The sequence below is a fragment of the Aquarana catesbeiana genome, linkage group LG06 (genome assembly GCF_042186555.1).
Source record: "Aquarana catesbeiana isolate 2022-GZ linkage group LG06, ASM4218655v1, whole genome shotgun sequence".
Taxonomy (NCBI): Eukaryota; Metazoa; Chordata; class Amphibia; order Anura; family Ranidae; genus Aquarana; species Aquarana catesbeiana.
Window position 1 is genome coordinate 46,711,873 of NC_133329.1, and position 18,692 is coordinate 46,730,564.

Here is an 18,692-nt window from a genome sequence, read left to right on the forward strand (position 1 = left end):
GTGTGAGTGAAGTATCAGAACTGGCCCAGAATTTAAGTGGTTAAAGTAAAATTCCACTTTTTCTTTGACTTTAAATACGGTAGTTCATTTGAGCCAAGCTGGCCCAAATAAACTATTTCCATTACTAACTGATGCAGCCGCTGTGTGCTCTGTACTTTACTGTAGTAGCATTAGCTACATATAGTATTCGACAATGCGTTCCACAGCAGTATATCAATGGATAGAAGGCTTCCTATGATTGACCAAGGTGGAAATGTGTGATGTCACCTGCCTGCCTCTCCACCTCTGCCAATTAGAGGAAGACTTGTATTCATTGATAAAAAATATAAGGCTTTTCTTGAATGGCAGAGAAGCATTTAGGGCAACTTGATTTAGTTCCAGAAGCAGATGAGAAGTCGCCCGTACTGCTGCAAAACACAGAGCTGCATACTGCATATAGCTGAGGCCACAACAGTAAAGTACAGTGCACAGAGCGGCTGCATCGGTATGTAATAGAAATAGTTTGTTTGGACCCCCTTGGCCCAGTATGTGAGATTGGCTTGAGCTTGGAGTTCTAGGATTACTGCCAGATAAATTATGGATTATTTGGCTGATTATACTTGATCACAGTATTATAGTTACAGTGGGCCAAAAAAGTATTTAGTCAGCCACCAATTGTGCAAGTTCTCATACTTAAAAAGATGAGAGAGGCCTGTAATTGTCATCATAGGTATACCTCAACTATGAGAGACAAAATGTGGAAACAAATCCAGACAATCACATTGTCTGATTTTTGAAAGAATTTATTTGCAAATTATGGTGGAAAATAAGTATTTGGTCAATATCAAAAGTTCATCTCAATACTTTGTTATATATCCTTTGTTGGCAATGACAGAGGTCAAACGTTTTCTGTAAGTCTTCACAAGGTTGTCACACACTGTTGCTGGTTTGTTGGCCCATTCCTCCATGCAGATCTCCTTTAAAGCAATGATGTTTTGGGGCTGTCGCTGGGCAACACAGACTTTCGACTCCCTCCAAAGGTTTTCTATGGGGTTGAGATCTGGAGACTGGCTAGGCCACTCCAGGACCTTAAAAATGCTTCTTATGAAGCCACTCCTTCGTTGCCCGGGTGATGTGTTTGGGATCATTGTCATGCTGAAAGACCCAGCCATGTTTCATCTTCAATGTCCTTGCTGATGGGAGGCGATTTGCACCCTAAATCTCATGATACTTTTATGTACACGGATCAGTCGTCCTGTTACCTTTGCAGAGAAACAGCCCCAAAGCATGATGTTGCAACCCCCATGCTTCACAGTAGGTATGGTGTTCTTTGGTTGCAACTCAGCATTCTCTCTCCTCCAAACACGACGAGTTGTGTTTCTACAAAACAGTTCTACTTTGGTTTCATCTGACCATATGACATTCTCCCAATCCTCTTCTGGATCATCCAAATGCTCTCTAGCAAACCTCAGATGGGCCCGGACATGTACTGGCTTAAGCAGGGGGACACGTCTGGCACTGCAGGATCTGAGTCCCTGGCGGCGTAGTGTGTTACTGATGGTAGCCTTTGTTACGTTGGTCCCAGCTCTCTGCAGGTCATTCACTAGGTCCCCAGTGTGGTTCTGGGATTTTTGCTCAGCATTCTTGTGATCATTTTGACCCCACGGGGTGAGATCTTGCGTGGAGCCCCAGATCGAGGGAGATTATCAGTGGTCTTGTATGTCTTCCATTTTCTAATTATTGCTCCCACAGTTGATTTCTTCACACCAAGCTGCTTACCTATTGCAGAATCAGTCTTCCCAGCCTGGTGCAGGTCTACAATTTTGTTTCTGGTGTCCTTCGACAGCTCTTTGGTCTTCACCATAGTGGAGTTTGGAGTGTGACTGAGGTTGTAGACAGGTGTCTTTTATACTGATAACAAGTTCAAATAGGTGCCATAAATACAGGTAATGAGTGGAGGACAGAGGAGCCTCTTAAAGAAGAAGATACAGGTCTGTGAGAGCCAGAAATCTTGCTTGTTTGTAGGTGACCAAATACTTATTTTCCACCATAATTTGCAAATAAATTCTTTCAAAAATCAGACAATGTGATTGTCTGGATTTGTTTCCATATTTTGTCTCTCATAGTTGCAGTATACCTATGATGACAATTACAGGCCTCTCTCATCTTTTTAAGTAGGAGAACTTGGTGGCTGACTAAATACTTTTTTGCCCCACTGTATGTGAAACATTGAATTTGAGAACATTTAAAAAACTGCCTCTTTGCGGATGATGTCATCCTTTGCCTAATGGATCAGTCTTCTTCCCTGGTTAATGCTCATAATGTCCTGTCTGCCTTTAGTGACATTTAGTGACATTTACTACTAAAAGGTCAATTTTACTAAATCACTCATTTTACACATGAACATACCCTCTCCCCTTAAGACTGTCCTTAAGGCCTGGTTCACACTGATGCGCTGTAATTTTGTTCCGTTTTTTGTCCTTTGTGAGGTGCGAATTTACAGCGAATTTACAGCAATTTTACTGTGAATTTCAGGAGTTGGACATAGCTGTGATTGATATTCTAGCCAATGGAATCATAATGTAAAAAAAAAAAAGGTGTTAACTTCCTGTGTACTTCCTGGTTTTTGTGGAGAGTAGTGTGGTGGAATTTGCACATATGTGAACCATCAATGCGATTCAAGAACGATTTACATTGATGTCTATGGAGACTAAATTCGCAACGCAACGCAGTAAACTCGCACAAGACCTTTTTTTTAATCACATCGCATTCGTAGAAGAATCGCAACGCATGTATGTGAACGACCGTCATTGAAAACAATGACTTTAGGGATGACATGCAAATTTAAATTGTTTTTGACGCTTTGCATTCGTCATGAACTCGCATCAGTGTGAACCGGGCCTCAGACCTCCTTCCCATATTCCTGGACTGACGCCAGCATCCCATACTTGGGACTCCAGCTGAAAGCAGATCCCGCAAATTTAACAGACACTAACTATTTACCTTTAATCGATAAGATATCTAAGGAGAACAGGTGTTTGGACAGGGTGCTTAGCCTCCTAAGCACCCTGTTATTTCTTCCTCAGATCCTATACCTATTTCGTACTTTACCCATTCCTCTTAAAAATAACAATCTAAGAGCTTTACAGAGCATTATTAAACAATATCTTTGGCAGTCCAAGTGTCCCCCCGATGCTCTCGTGCACTACTACTCCAGTACAATATTCTTCTGACCCCCCCCAGTACCGTGCCCCCCTAACCCCCCTATACCTTGCCCTCCTGACCTCCCTATACCATGCCCTCCCGACCCCTACCATACATCCTACTAACCTCTGTACACTGCCCTACATCCTACCGACCTCTGTACGCTGCCCTACATCCTACCGACCTCTATATGCCGCCCTACATACTACTGACCTCTGTACGCCGCCCTACATCCTACCGACCTCTGTAAGCTGCCCTACATACTACCAACCTCTGTACGCTGCCCTACATACTACTGACTTCTGTACACTGCCCTACAGTTTACTGATCTCTGTACATTGCCCTACACACTACTGACCTCTGTACACTGCTCTACATCCTACTGACCTTTGTACACTGCTTTACATACCATTGACCTCTGTACACTAACCTACATACTACTGGACCTCTGTACACTACCCTACATACTACTGACCTCTGTACACTACCCTACATACTACTGACCTCTGTACACTGCTCTACATACCACTGACCTCTGTACACTACCCTACATACTACTGACCTCTGTACACTACCCTACATACTACTGACCTCTGTACACTACCCTACATACTACTGACCTCTATACACTACCCTACATACTAATGATCTCTGTACACTGCTCTACATACCACTGACCTCTGTACACTACCCTACATACTACTGACCTCTGTACACTACCCTACATACTACTGACCTCTGTACACTGCTCTACATACCACTGACCTCTGTACACTACCCTACATACTACTGACCTCTGTACACTACCCTACATACTACTGACCTCTGTACACTACCCTACATACTAATGATCTCTGTACACTGCTCTACATACCACTGACCTCTGTACACTACCCTACATACCACTGACCTCTGTACACTACCCTACATACTACTGAGCTCTGTACACTGCCCTACATACTACTGACCTCTATACATTACCCTACATACTACTGACCTCTGTACACTTCCCTACATACTACTGACCTCTGTACACTGCCCTACCTACTACTGACCTTTGTACACTGCTCTATATACTACTGACCTTTGTACACTACTCTACATGCTACTGACCTCTGTACACTGCACTACATACTACTGAGCTTTGTACACTGCTCTACATACTACTGACCTCTGTACACTGCTCTACATACTACTGACCTCTGTACACTGCCCTACATCCTACTGACCTCTGTACACTGCCCTACATATTACTAACCTCTGTACATTGAGCTACACACTACTGACCTCTGTACACTGCCCTATATACTATTGACCACTGTACATTACTCTACACACTACAGACCTCTGTACATCACCCTACAAACTACTTGCACTGGCCAGAAATCAGAGCAGATAGCCAGGCCTGAAATTAATCAAGAAAATCAGCCTGCAGTGCTAGAAGTTCTGTCTTCACGTGGAACTCCGGCAACAGACTTGTGGGGGTGACCAATTACTCGCCAGACATGGAAAAAAATTGTGATTGAAAGTGAATTCTGAGTTTCTCACTGAAGCTAACTTTTAAGGTAGACCAAGTTTATATTTTTACAGTGACATTAGTTTTAGTAGATTTTTCAAGGTTTTTAATGCTGTCTTAACTTTTTATTGGGGGCTTGCTAGGTAATTTCTTTTAAAAAAAGGGGGGTGCAGCACCCCGGTGATCTTTGATCTCTTAAGACCCCTTTTCGCACTGGGGCCGTGGCCACATTAGTGTGAAAATGCTGCTCATTTTAGCGGCGCTAGCTGGGCGCTTTTAACCTCAAAGAAGGAGTTAAAAGTGCCCGTGTTCATTTCAATAGGCAGGGCATTTTTGGAGCGCTAAACCGCCCGAAAGATGCTGCTTGCAGGACTTTTCCTAACATACCGCAAGCGCACCGCCCCAGTGTGAAAAGTCACACAGAATTGAATGGGAGGCGGTTTTCAGGCGCTATTTCTAGCGTTAAAATGCCTGAAAACTGCCTCAGTTTGAAAGGGGTCTTAATGTTGTCCAGGTAGATCTCTATCTCTCAAAGCTTGACTACCCCTGCTCTGCACCAACTTCCACCTAAAATGCAGGCTTCGCTACTGGCCTGGAGGGTGTTGAGGAGAATTCAATGCTCTCCTTACACACAAATTATTATTCCTCTACCCATCAGCATTTTAGAGAATGTGATCCCAAATATATCCCTTGAGCATTGGCATAGTAAAGGTATCACTCTAATCACGGACCTTTACACCAATAATCAAATTAAGTCACTTGAGGAGTTAGAGTCTTTGACTTACCATTCTCAGATTACAATCAGTACCTCAAAAAATGCCATTTTCTCAGAACCCTTAAGGCACACAAACTTTCCCTTCATCCCACAGCTTGGAGGTTTTTTTAATTCAAACCCAACCCCCTCTAAGGGTATATCCATATTTTTAAATTTATTTCAGGATAAGCTTACATACATGAAATCGATTCCTTACTGTGACAGACCTAGCCGGGACAGAGGCTTTTGGAGGGGACTGAATGCCAGCCTCTTGCTGACTGATTATGGGCCCTGGCATTTGGGGGAATGGTGCTCCTTGTGAACTGTATGCCTGGGGACCCTGGTAGTAATGTTACTTTGGATTCAAGTCCATGTCCCCCCCTCCATTGTCATTGGACAGTTTAACCCGCCCTCTTTTCCAAGGGTGGGGGGAAAGAGTCTGAGTTATTTTATCTGTTGTGTCCATGTGTGATAATAAAGGAGTTGATTCCTGGTTGACCCTCAAGACAGAGCTTTGTCTCGTATTTGGGGGGAGAGTTATTCGTATGGGTTTCTTGTTCAGCTGATCGGAGTGTTCGGTAGCTGCCTTGGTGTTCGGGAAGGAAATGTCCTAAACGACTTTAACCCCTTTCATACTCGGGGTGTCGTTACAACTGGTGGCAGCAGTGGGATCATTCCCACAGCCCAGAAGGACAGCTACAAGAGGACACAGGACAATGGAAGCACAGTATGAACAGCTAAAGCTCTCTTCCCTCAAGAACTTACTGGAGAACCGGGGGCCGACCGGCCAACAACCGTAAGAAGAGGGACATTATCGCAGAACTAGTTGAAATGGATAGAGCCGAAAGACCCAACATAACCGAAAGGCCCAGCATAACAGACAGGACACCCGAAGAGGCATGGTTTGATCGGGCTGTTAAAATAAGACTGGCACATTATGGTCTTAACCCTACAGCGGAGATCATAGACCTAGTTATAGTGGCTGTGGATGCAGATTGGCTACAGCAAAGAGGTGCTGCAGCAGCAGCAGAAGTCACAGCAGCACCAACTGAAAGGAGAGGAGAGGTACAGATACCAGCCACCATGGAAGAGGAATTCAGAAGGAGGTTGCGAGAGATGCAGATACAGCATAGAGGGCCAGTATTAGAGCAGGTCCTGCTGGGATGGTCTGATTCTATCCGATGCGAACTCTGGAGGGAAGCGCTAGCTCTCGAGCAGCAACACCAGGGAAGTGCTCTCCCCTCCATCCATGTAAGGTACCGGTCGCAATATAAAGTACGAATGTTGTTATAGGGGGAACAACCGAAGCAGGAGTGGACAGCTGAGTTAAGCAGGCTGATCCAGGCAGAGATGCCTTTGGATGAGAGCTACAGAGCCCTCCGGTGGTATGTAGCCCAAGAGTGCCCATGGTCAGCGCATGGCAGCCCCACGGAAGGCTTTGATTATGATGGCCTGGGATTGTTGTATTGGAGGCTGTCCAGGAACCCTGACTTTGGGAGTGATCGGGAGTGGCGTTTTGAGGAAATAATGGAGCACAGAGAGCGAAGACTGAATGTCTCAGAAGGGCACTGGGCACAGTAAGATTTGGAGTTTCTGGCCGTGCAGGAATGGGAGCTAGAGATCACCTACAGACAGCTGCTAGACTCTGCTCAGCAGCAGGGTGGGGCTTCCTTTGCCTGGGACTATCAGGAAATACCAGTTGACAACTCCGAAATCCTGGCTGAAGAATCAGCAGTGGAAAATCTGGAGATTGCCATCCCCAAAGCTGAAGTGCTGACAACAGGGCAGAGTTCTGCTAACCTCTGCCCAGCACTGATAGCATCTTCTGGGTTCCACGTGTGACAGACTCACCCGGGACAGAGGCTATTGGAGGGGACTAATGAATTCCATAAGTACTTAAAAAGTAAAAAGTTTATTTCGACAATCCCTCATTTGTCGATCTATATAACTTTATAACTTTAAAAAAATAAGAAAAATTATTGGGAATTCCTCAGGTATGTTCTCACTGATGTTGTTGTTTAATGTTTGGATCGCAGGCGCTGCCAGTCCACGTGCCCCCTATCTACTGTGAGAGGGGGAGTTAATCCCAAGTGTAGACCATCGTAAGTCACACAGGTGCTGCTCATGCCTCCCCCTCTATGTATTTGGGGGTTTACGGTTACTGATCGGGGGTTCTGATGGTTGGACCTGATGGTGGAGGCTTCTCATAGAATTGCAAATCCAGAGGACACAGCTATACGTATATTCTTGGTAATTATGTCCAAAAAATCCTTACCACGTACAATTGTATCTTCTTGTCACAACTATATATATATTATTAGTGTTGTTTCATGTATACAAAATTCTCCCACAGCACATGCATTTCCTCTGAAGAAGACCCGATGGGGTCGAAACGCGTCAGGACCATCCAAGCGCTTATTTAACATATCATTTATGTATAGCCTGTTGTACACTTCTGTGCCCATTTCATAGTTCCATGTATACAGTTCATGTTTTTACTCTGATGTGCCATGAATAAATAAAGCTATTTTTATATCTACAACATTTTTTGTTGTTTGCTGCCGCCAAAGCCCCGTTACCAGTTGGGGGTCAATTCCTGTTTTACGATTTTGGTGTGGGCAGCTCCCCCCTCTCCCAGGTGTCTTTTCCCTCTTTTTGAATGTGAGCCTCTTGCCAACAGATTATGGTCCCTGGATTTTAAGGGAACAATACTCTGCAAGGTGAATTAGAAACCCAGTCTGATCTGTACTAATCAGACTCAATTGTGTATATATGTATATATTGTATGTTGTCTCATTCTGTTGTGGACTCTTTGCTGTGGTCATTTTGGGATGTGTGTCCCTGTAGAGCAGGGGTCTCAAACTGGTGGCCCTCCAGCTGTTGCAAAACTACAAGTCCCATCATGCCTCTGCCTGTGGGATTCAAGCTTGTACCTGTTAGCCTTGCAATGCCTCATGGGACTTGTAGTTTTGCAACAGCTGGAGGGCCGCCAGTTTGAGACCCCTGCTGTAGAGGGAGGGGTGGATTCCTTCAGCAGCCCCCCTGCTGATAAGACTGATTCATAATGCTGGGACAAATACTGTTAGGAGATGCTGATGTCAATTCCAGCCACCTGTCTGTCTGTTGCCTGCTAGAATGTGTTTATAGTAAATAAGTCTAGTATGGGATCTAAGAGTCATTAGATCCCCATTGTTGTTTGTGTTAATTAACTCTGCTATTGTGTGAAGAAGAGTTCTGTGTTGATTTGTGACAATTTTTATTGTGTTTTCTGAGCTACAAGACGACCAGTCTGGCCTAAAGGTCATGACTGAGTCATCTAGGCTGTCTAAAGGGATTAGTTAATTAGCCCATGTTAATTAGGTTTCTGGTCACAGGTGTATGTTCAGAGTAATATGAGCAGGAGGTATGCACCTCCTCTTTTACTGTATAAAAGAGCCTGTATTCCTTTCAATAAAAGAGATTCCTGGTTGAACTTGCATACAGCCTGCCTGCTGTTTATTCTGAGCTATCACAACTGGATTCGAACGGCACATAGCTGTAGTTCGATTCCCGGAGCATCGGATGACTGAGCCATCAGACGTTGCGATCTGCAATCTGATTCAATAGCCACAGAGGAGTGTTGGGAGAGTGGAACCGAGCGAGCAGGGGCTCGTTACACCACGGACATGAGATTGTGAACTTCTATCCCCAGACACCAGTTATAGAGATTGGGGATTTGATAGACTGTTCTGCTGAAGAAGAACAACCTGGTGAGCCTCCAGCAGAAGAGCTGGTATCAGGGCCAAACTTCAGTGTGCTCTGCCAAGCACCAACAGCAGCATTTGTGGAGTTACCAGAGATTTCCCCAGCTGAAGCGATGGCCACCGGACAGAGGGTCCTAGACCTCTGCCCCACACCTATGGCAGTTCTGGAGGCCCAGGGTGAGGAGGTGGTGGTCACTCCCGAGCAGAAGATCAGGACCCAAGGAGAGAATGCAATCTGCACCTCACAACTACAGCTTGAGCTGATATCAGTAGATGGGACTTCAGTCTCCACTTGTATACCCCAGGGATGCTGGGCAGTCGGCCCATATACCCAAAAGCATGATGGAGTGAGCCCAGTCACCCTGTCTTCTCTCCAGTGGCTGAAAAGACTCCATGGAGAAGGGCCAGTCCAGGCCTCTCCCCAACGGAGGGCGTGTTCTCTGAGAGAGGCAGAGGTTGGATGGGTAAGTAGTGCTCTGTTTGGGACGATTTATTTGGGGTACTGTGTGGATACCGGCATTGAGGGACTGGAACCAGAGGCGGCTCTCTAATTAGGCGAAATAGGCGGTGGCCTTAGGCCTCGCAGTCATAGGGGCCTCGCACAGCTGAATTGTTTACCTAATTAGAGAGCCGCCCCTTCCAGCAGCAGAGGTATCCGCCATCACACAGTCCTGAGTCCCCTCGTTTTGTTACAGGGAGAGATAACAGGCTGCGAGTGAGATGTGTGATAGGAGCTCACGTACATCTCCGGATCACAGACAGGGAGAGCCGCTCAGCATAGCCTGTTCTGACAGATCTCCCCCCTCCCCCTTCTGCCCGCACAGCCAGACAGAAGAGGAGAAAGAGCTTCTGCTCCTCCTCCTCCCACCCTCTCCTCCTGTGTCTGCCCCACCCACTCTCCTCGGCAGTGTTCTCTGCTCTGCCTCAGAGAAGGAGATGTGTGGGCGGGAAGATTCAAGCTGAAGAAGAAAACAGAAAAGGAAAAGGGAAGTCTGATCCATCCATGCAGTCCCTCCTGCCTCCCAGTGAGTACACTGATGTAGGGGATGCTTTCTTTCTTTCTTTCTTTCTTTCTTTCTTTCTTTCTTTCCTTCTTTCTTTCTTTCTTTCTTTCTTTCTTTCTTTCTTTCTTTCTTTCTTTTTCTTTCTTTCTTTCTTTCTTTCTTTCTTTCTTTCTTTCTCTTTCCATCCATCTTTCTTTCTCTTTCCATCCTTCTTTCTTTCTCTTTCCTTCTTTCTTTCTCTTTCCTTCTTTCCTTCTTTCTTTCTCTTTCCTTCTTTCTTTCTCTTTCCTTCTTTCTTTCTTTCTCTTTCTTTCTTTCCTTCCATCTTTTTTTCTCTTTCTTTCTTTCCTTCCATCTTTCTTTCTCTTTCTTTCTTTCCTTCCATCTTTCTTTCTTTTTCTTTCCTTCCATCTTTCTTTCTCTTTCTTTCCTTCCATCTTTCTTTCTCTTTCTTTCCTTCCATCTTTCTTTCTCTTTCTTTCCTTCCATCTTTCTTTCTCTCTTTTTCTCTTTCCTTCCTTCCTTCCTTCTCCACCCATCCCCCTTTATTTCTCTCTTTGTGACAGCCTACCAGAATAGGTAGGATCTGTGAGAGCAGCTTCCCTGTGCAGCTCTGCTTGAGGAAAATATATCTTTATTATGCCCACTTACCTACCCCCTGTACTGTCCACTTCCCTATACTGTACACTCCTAATACAGTTCATTTTCATCCCTTGAATTATTTTTCCCATTATGGGAGTGAGTGGGGCCTCATGTCTAAGTTTTGCCTAAGGCCTCACAAAGTCTAGAGCCGCCTCTGACTGGAACTATGGACTAACTTCGGAGTCAACCTGTCTGGGGTCTCCTCCTGTGTTAGTCTCCTGCCAAAAGGGGAGAAACGTGACAGACCCAGCCGGGACAGAGGCTTTTGGAGTGGACTGAATGCCAGCCTCTTGCCGACCGATTATGGACCCTGGCATTTGGGGAAACGGTGCTCGTTGTGAGCTGTATGCCTGGGGACCCTGGAAGTAATGTTACTTTGGATTCAAGTCCATGTCCCCCGCTCCATTGTCATTGGACAGTTTAACCCGCCCTCTTTTCCAAGGGTGGGGGGAAAGAGTCTCTGAGTTATTTTATCTGTTGTGTCCATGTGTGATAATAAAGGAGTTGATTCCTGGTTGACCCTCAAGACAGAGCTTTGTCTCGTATTTGGGGGATAGTTATTCGTATAGGTTTCTTGTTCGGCTGATCGGAGTGTTCGGTAGCTGCCTTGATGTTTGGGAAGGGAATGTCCTAAACGACTTTAACCCCTTTCATACTCAGGGTGTCATTACACTGACCAAAAATTGGAAATATTTATACAGTGCTGTGAAAAAGTATTTGCCCCCTTCCTGATTTTTTTTTTTGCTTATTTGTCACACTTAAATGATTCAGATCATCAAACAAATATTAATATTACACAAAGATAACCCGAGTAAATACAAAATGTAGTTTTTAATTGCGGATTTCATTTATTAAGGGAAAAAAAGCTGTCCAAACCTGCCTGGCCCTAAGTGAAAAAGTAATTGCCCCCCTAAAAACAACAACTGGCAGCAACAACTGCAATCAAGCGTTTGCGATAACTGGCAATGACCCTTTCACATTGCTGTGGAGAAACTCTGGCCTACTCTTCTTTGCAGAATTGTTTTCATTCAGCCACATTGGGGGTTTTCCAGCATGAACGGCCTGTTTATGGTCATGAAAAAGGAAATGTCAACAGCACACCAGGATCTCCAAAATTGGTCCAAAACTTTAATCACATAGTATCAAAAAGTGATGTTTCGGAGTCACGCAGGGCCCCTTCTTCAGGTCACATGCCTAAAAAAGGGGTCCTGCGTGGTTCCGAAATGTCGCATTTGCTTTTTGATACTATGTGATTAAAGTTTTGAACCCATTTTTGGAGATCCTGGTGTGCTGGTGACATTTCCTTTTTCATAATTGCATTCGGTTCAAGCCGGTCAGTGGCGGCTGGTGCTCAAAATTTTTTTTTTTGGGGGGGGGGGCACACACTGAAAAATTCTGAAAAAAAAAACCCATCACTTGCAGCCTCACTGTACCATCAAACGCAGCCACTGTGTCATCAAATGCTGCCACTGTGCCATCAAACACTGACACTGTGCCCATCAAACGCTGCCACTGCGCCCATCAAACGCTGCCACTGCGCCATTAAATGCTCCCACTGTGCCCATCAAATGCAGCCACTGTGGCACATCAAATGCTCCCACTGTGCCATCGAATGCTGCCACTGTGCCCATCAAATGCTGCCACTGTGCCCATCAAATGCTCCCACTGTGCCATCAAATGCTCCCACTGTGCCCATCGAATACAGCCACTGTGCCCATCAAATGCTCAAACTGTGCCTATCCAATATAGCCACTGTTCCCGTTCACCGTCTGCCCGGGACTTACCCTGTCTTGGTGGAGCAGCGGGTGATGGTGGCGGGCGTTCTCGATGTCTCTTCCTGTCCTCTCCTATCATTGGATGCCTGATAGGCATCCAATCACAGCACTGGGTATCAGACCCAAGCACCTGATTAGCAGAGAGTGTACCCTTATGGACGCACCGCCACTGTCAAGCACCCAATTCAATAATACAATTGTTTGTGCAGGAACGTGTGCATTGGGAATATTGCATTGGCTGTTTATGGTCATGCCACAGCATCTCAATTGGATTTAAGTCCAGACTTTGATTAAGCCACTCCAAACCTTAATTTTGTTTTTTTCGAGCCATTCAGAGGTGGACTTGCTGGTGTGCTTTCGGATCACTGTCCTGCTGCAAAACTCAAGTGTGCTTGAGCTTGAGATCTGGAACTGATGGTTGGACATTCTCCTTCAGGATTTTTTTGGTAGAGTGCAGAATTCATGGTTCCATCAATTATGGTAAGTCGTCCAGGTCCTGAAGCTGCAAAGCAGCCCCAGACCATCACACTAACACCACCATGTCTAACTGTTGGTATGGTGTTCCTTTTATAAAATGCTGTGTAATATTTGCCCAAAAGTCTTTGGGATGATCAAGATTTTTTTGGCAAATGTCAGAGGCGCCTTAGGGGGAGATTTACTAAAGCTAGTGCACACAAATTTGGTGCAACTGTGCATAGCAACCAATCGGCTTCTAACTTCAGCTTGTTCAATTAAGCTTTGCCAATAAAACCTAGAAGCTGATTGGTTACTATGCACAGTTGCACCAAATTCTGTGTGCACCAGTTTTAGTAAATCAACCCCTGTGTGTTCTTTTTGGTCAGCAGTGGCTTTGGCCTTGGAACTCCCCCATGGAAGCCATTTTTTCTCAGTCTCTTTCTTATTGTTGAATCATGAACACTGATCTTACCTGAGGCAAGTGAGGCCTGCAGTTCTTTAGATGTTGTTCTGGGTTCTTTTATGACCTCCTGGATGAGTCGTCGTCATGCTCTTGGAGTAATTTTTGTAGACCAGCCACTCCTGGGAAGGTTCGCCACTGTTCCAAGTTTTCCACATTTGTGGATAATGGCTCTCCCCGTGGTTGGCTGGAATCCCAAAGCCTTAGAAATGGCTTTTAACCCTCTCCACATGTGTGGCTTTTTTAGATCTTTTAGCATGCTTCACTTTGTCAGACAGCTTCTATTTATGTGATTTCTGGATTCTACAAGTCTGGCAGTAATCAGGCCTGGGTGTGGCAAGTGAAATTTAACTCAGCTTTCCAAAAAATGTGATTAATTACAGTTCATTCACGATTTAGCAAGGGGAGGTAAATACTTTTTCACACAACTGTAAGTAGATTTTACATCCCTGCACAATGGAGCTTTGCATTTAACTCCCTTTATAAGGCTTTAAACTGTGTCAATCACTGGGAATTGTCACAAAAAACTGCATTACATTGGTATCTCACCCCTCATCTTATTTCAAAATGTGTGCTACACATATTTGAAATTAATAAAAACTAATGAAAAAAAAAAAAAATCTCAAAAACTGATTGTTTCTGCTTTTAAACAAATGATAAAACACTTATTCATTTGATATATTACCCTGTGAAAATCTTTCAGATACAGTTTGAAGACCTTTTAAGTCACCTTGTTTAGATTTCTTAGTCTTTGCTGCAGCTTGCTTTTCTTTTGGTCTGCCTTCATCTTGATTTATAGAATCCTGCTGCACATCATCCTGCTCACAGTCGATGAGCCGATTGGAAGATGTTCTATCAAAATCAAAACCAGCGACAAATTGTAATAACATATTAAGCTACATTGTTTTTTTGGATATACTAGTAAATAAAATAGGTGATGGATAGCAGAGGTTAAAAGTTGCATGGGTTAGTGTTCACAAATTTTGTCCCTAGGGTTGTGGTCAGTTGAAGAAAAAATGCTCCTAAGCAGTGTTAATTTCGTAGACGAAGACATTTTCGTCATCATTTTCGTCAGCTGCGTGTTTCCAATGCCGTAAATTATGTGAAAATGACCCCACATTTTTCATCAATTGACAAACTATGACGAAAACTAAACAAATAAATGAAAACGGAATGAAAATGTGAGGAAGGGACGTTTATCCATGCGAACTTACGGTTTCCTCGGAGCTCCGCCTATAAAGCCTGCGAGTGTTTCCCCTCTCAGCAAGCAAGGTAGCCACCATGGTGTGGCATGCTTAGCACTGTGCAGCATTACAGTCCTCATCAGATTGTCCAGAAAGTCTGTGTAGTTTTTTTACTCCAGGAGTATATTATGATTTTAGAAATAGTAGAGAAATGCCTAAAAAATTGAACTTTCGCTTTAAGGGAAGATGTCCCCCTGACATGCACCATTTGGCATGTCATTTTTTTTTTGGGGGGGGGGGGCGGAAACCCTCTGTTTAGAGGGTTCCAGCTCCCACTTCCTCCCGGGGCACCGCAGTGCCGGAAGGAAGTTCACCTCTCTCCCCTCCCTCTCGGCAATCATCTGGGACACGTCACAGGTCCCAGAAGATTGCCCAGCCAATCATGATGCGTAGCTCGCTCATGCGCAGTGTGTGCCCAGATGTGAAGCCACAGCCAGGCGCCCACAGTCACAATGCCGCAGAGAGCAGGAGGAGACGAGTGGGGCTTTGTATGCCCACATCGCTGGAACCTGGTAAGTGTCCGATTTTTTTGCACTTTTTGTAGCTGCTGACTTTTATATTGGTGGAACTCCGCTTTAAAGTGGATGTAAATCCTCTCCTATACCCAGTGAAGTGAACATCCTCAGATGATACACAGAGATGAAACAAATCTCCCTACATAAGTTTTACATGTATATCTGCTGTCTTCAGCTTTATATACTGTTTAGAAAGTGAACATCGTGTTAGAAATTTTTCTGTTCCACCACTGGGTGTGGAGTCTTGGCATCAGGGCCGGCCTAAGACATTGTGCCGCCTGTAGGGCCGGCCCTATGATGGGACCCGGTGGTACCATGGGTACCGACCGGCACTTTCAGGGGGGGCGGCAAACTGATGCCTGCCAGCCAGCCCATTCCGCCTGCTCCGCTGCCTGTGAGGAGCCTGGCGCCGCTGCTGTTAGTGGTGACAGGAGCAGGTGGGCGGAACACTCTCAGCGGGGGGGAGCAGTCAGCGAGTGAACAGGCAGGGGAACAGAGAGAGGATGTCATCTCTCACCACCCGCCCTGCATCACTGCAGTTCTGCCCTCACTGTGCGACCGCGGGCAGATCATCTCTCTGCTGCCTGCCTTCACTCTGGGACACAGCAAGTGACAACATGTGGCAAGTGACCATCCGCAACGTGTGGCAGGTGACGTGGCAAGTGACAATCCGCAATGTGTGGCATGTGATGTGGCAAGTGACCATCCGCAACGTGTAGCAGGTGACGTGGCAAGTGACATCCACAACGTGTGGCAGGTGACGTGGCAAGTGACATCCACAACATGTGGCAGGTGACATGGCAAGTGACAATCAGCAACGTGTGGCATGTGATGTGGCAAGTGACCATCCGCAGCGTGTAGCAGGTGACATGGCAAGTGACAATCCGGAACGTGTGGCATGTGATGTGGCAAGTGACAATCCACAATGTGTGGCAGATGACAATCCGCAATGTGTGGCAAGTGACAATCCGCATCTGGTGAATCAAAACTGTAAGTACAAACACACATCACAAGTTGTATGAGACATGAGAGCCTGAGAGGGACTTGCCTTGCCCAGCCCTGATTAACCACTTAAGGACCAGAAGGATTTATCCCCTTAATGACCGGGCCATTTTTTGCGATCCGTCACTGTGTCGCTTTAACTGAAAGTTGCGCGGTCGTGCGACGCTGTACCCAAATAAAATCAATGTCCTTTTTTTTTCCAACAAATATAGCTTTCTTTTGGTGGTATTTGATCACCTCTGCGATTTTTATTTTTTGAGCTTTAAACAAAAAAAGAGCGACAATTTAAAAAAAATAAATAAACAATATGTTTTACTTTTTGCTATAATAACTATCCAAAAAATAAATTAAAAAAAAAAATTTTCTTCATCAGTTCAGGCCAATATGTATTCTGATACATATTTTTGGTGCAAAAAACCCAGCAATTAGCGTGCATTGATTAGTTTGCACAAAAGTTATAATGTCTATGAAATAGGGTATAGATTTATGGGATTTTTTTTTTTTTACTAGTAATGGCATCGATCTGCGATTTTTAGCAGGACTGCGACATTGCGGCGACAGATCGGACACTTTTGACACATTTTTGGGACCAGTGACATTTATACAGCGATCAGTGCAAAAAAAATGCACTGATTATTGTGTAAATGTCACTGACAGGGAAGGGGTTAACATTAGAGGGTGATCAAGGGGTTAAATGTGTTCCCTGGGAGGTGTTTCTAACTGTAGGGGGAGAGGATTGACTGAAGGAGGAGAGTGATTGCTGTTCCTAATCACTAGGAACAGCAGATCTGTCTCTCCTCCCCTCTCAGAATGGGGATCTGTCTGTTTACATTGACAGATCCCTGTTCTGGCTCTCTGTGGAGCGATTGCGGGTGGCCACTCAAAGGTCCTTTTATACTCCTATAAACATGTGTAGAGCCATGACAGGTCCTCTTTATATTCCTTTACATGTATGGAGCCATTACAGGTTCTCTTTCTACCCCTATATACATGTATAGAGCCATGACAGGTCCTTTTACATTTCTATACACATGTAGAGAGCCCTGACAGGTCCTTTTATACTCCTATATACATGAAAAGAGCCATAACAGGTCCTCTTTGTACTTCTATATACATGTATAGAGCTATGACAGATCCTCTATATACATGAATAGAGCCATGACAGGTCCTCTTTATACTCCTTTATACATGTAGAGAGCCATGACAGGTTCTCTATTTACTCCTATATATATATGTATGGAGCCATGACAGGTCCTCTTTTTACTCTTATGAAAAGAGGACCTGTCATGGTTCTATACATGTATAGGAGTATAAAGAGGACCTGTCATGGTTCTATATGTGTATATGAGTATAAAGAGGACCCAGGACTGGTGTAAGGATTTTTGACACCCTAGGCGAAACCTAATTTTGCCGCCCCATTGGCTCCACCCCTGACTCCACCTCCTTTGCCCTGCCCATGTGACAGAAGGCGCCACTATACAGGAAGCATCGGCTCTGCTTCCTCTAGCGCTGGCTCCAGTACTGCGCTACACCTCTAATTACACTACCGGTCAGACTGAGTTAGTTACATGCTGCAGCCTGCAAAGCATGCAGATGCGGAGGGAAACCAGCGGCCGGGCGCCCCTAGGCAGCAGATCGCCCTAGGCGGCTGCCTAGTTTGCCTAGTGGTAGCACCGGCCCTGAGAGGACCTGTCATGGCTCTATAGATGTATACGAGTATAAAGAGGACCTGTCATGGCTCTATACGTGTATATGAGTATAAAGAGGACCTGTCATGGCTCTTTACATGTATATAGGAGTATAAAGAGGACCTGTCATGGCTCTATACATCTATATAGGAGTATGAAGAGGACCTGTCATGGCTCTATACATCTATATAGGAGTATGAAGAGGACCTGTCATGGCTCTATACATGTATATAGGAATATAAAGAGGACCTGTCATGGCTCTATACATGTATATAGGAGTATAAAGAGGACCTGTCATGGTTCTATACATGTATATAGGAGTATAAAGAGGACCTGTTATGGCTCTATACATGTATATAGAAGTGTAACCCCTTGGCGCTGACCGTACACATATGTGCGGCCCCGGGTTTAGGGGGTTATACTGGGATGATGCCCGCAGTTGCATGCATCATCCCGGTACCGTTTTTTAGAGCCAGTGATAACAACCGATGTGGCTAAAAGCCGCTCAGTTGTTATCCTGGAGGAGCGGGAGGGGACATCTCCCCCTCCTGCCGCCTTCCACCACTCTTACGGGGCCTCCCGTCCCACAGGGAGACGCGATCCGCCACTTTCGGCGGCTAGAGGCAGACTGGCACAAAGCCGGAAACGGCTTTGTTTCAGTCTTCCCTCTGTAAACACGGAAGTGACGGCACAACGTCACTTCCGGTTTA

General features: G+C 45.1%; 1 protein-coding gene across 6 annotated transcripts in view; it reads right to left on the reverse strand.

The window, feature by feature from the left end:
• The window catches only part of LOC141148368 (uncharacterized), a 442,230-nt gene that overhangs the window by 194,091 nt on the left and 229,447 nt on the right, over nucleotides 1-18,692 (reverse strand). For 5 of the 6 annotated variants that reach the window (XM_073635779.1, XM_073635781.1, XM_073635780.1 and 2 more), the window contains exon 8: nucleotides 14,219-14,385. In XM_073635779.1, coding sequence (XP_073491880.1) covers nucleotides 14,219-14,385 — 167 coding nt within the window. The remainder of the gene's footprint in view (nucleotides 1-14,218; nucleotides 14,386-18,692) is intronic. The other variant, XM_073635782.1, reaches the window with a different exon arrangement.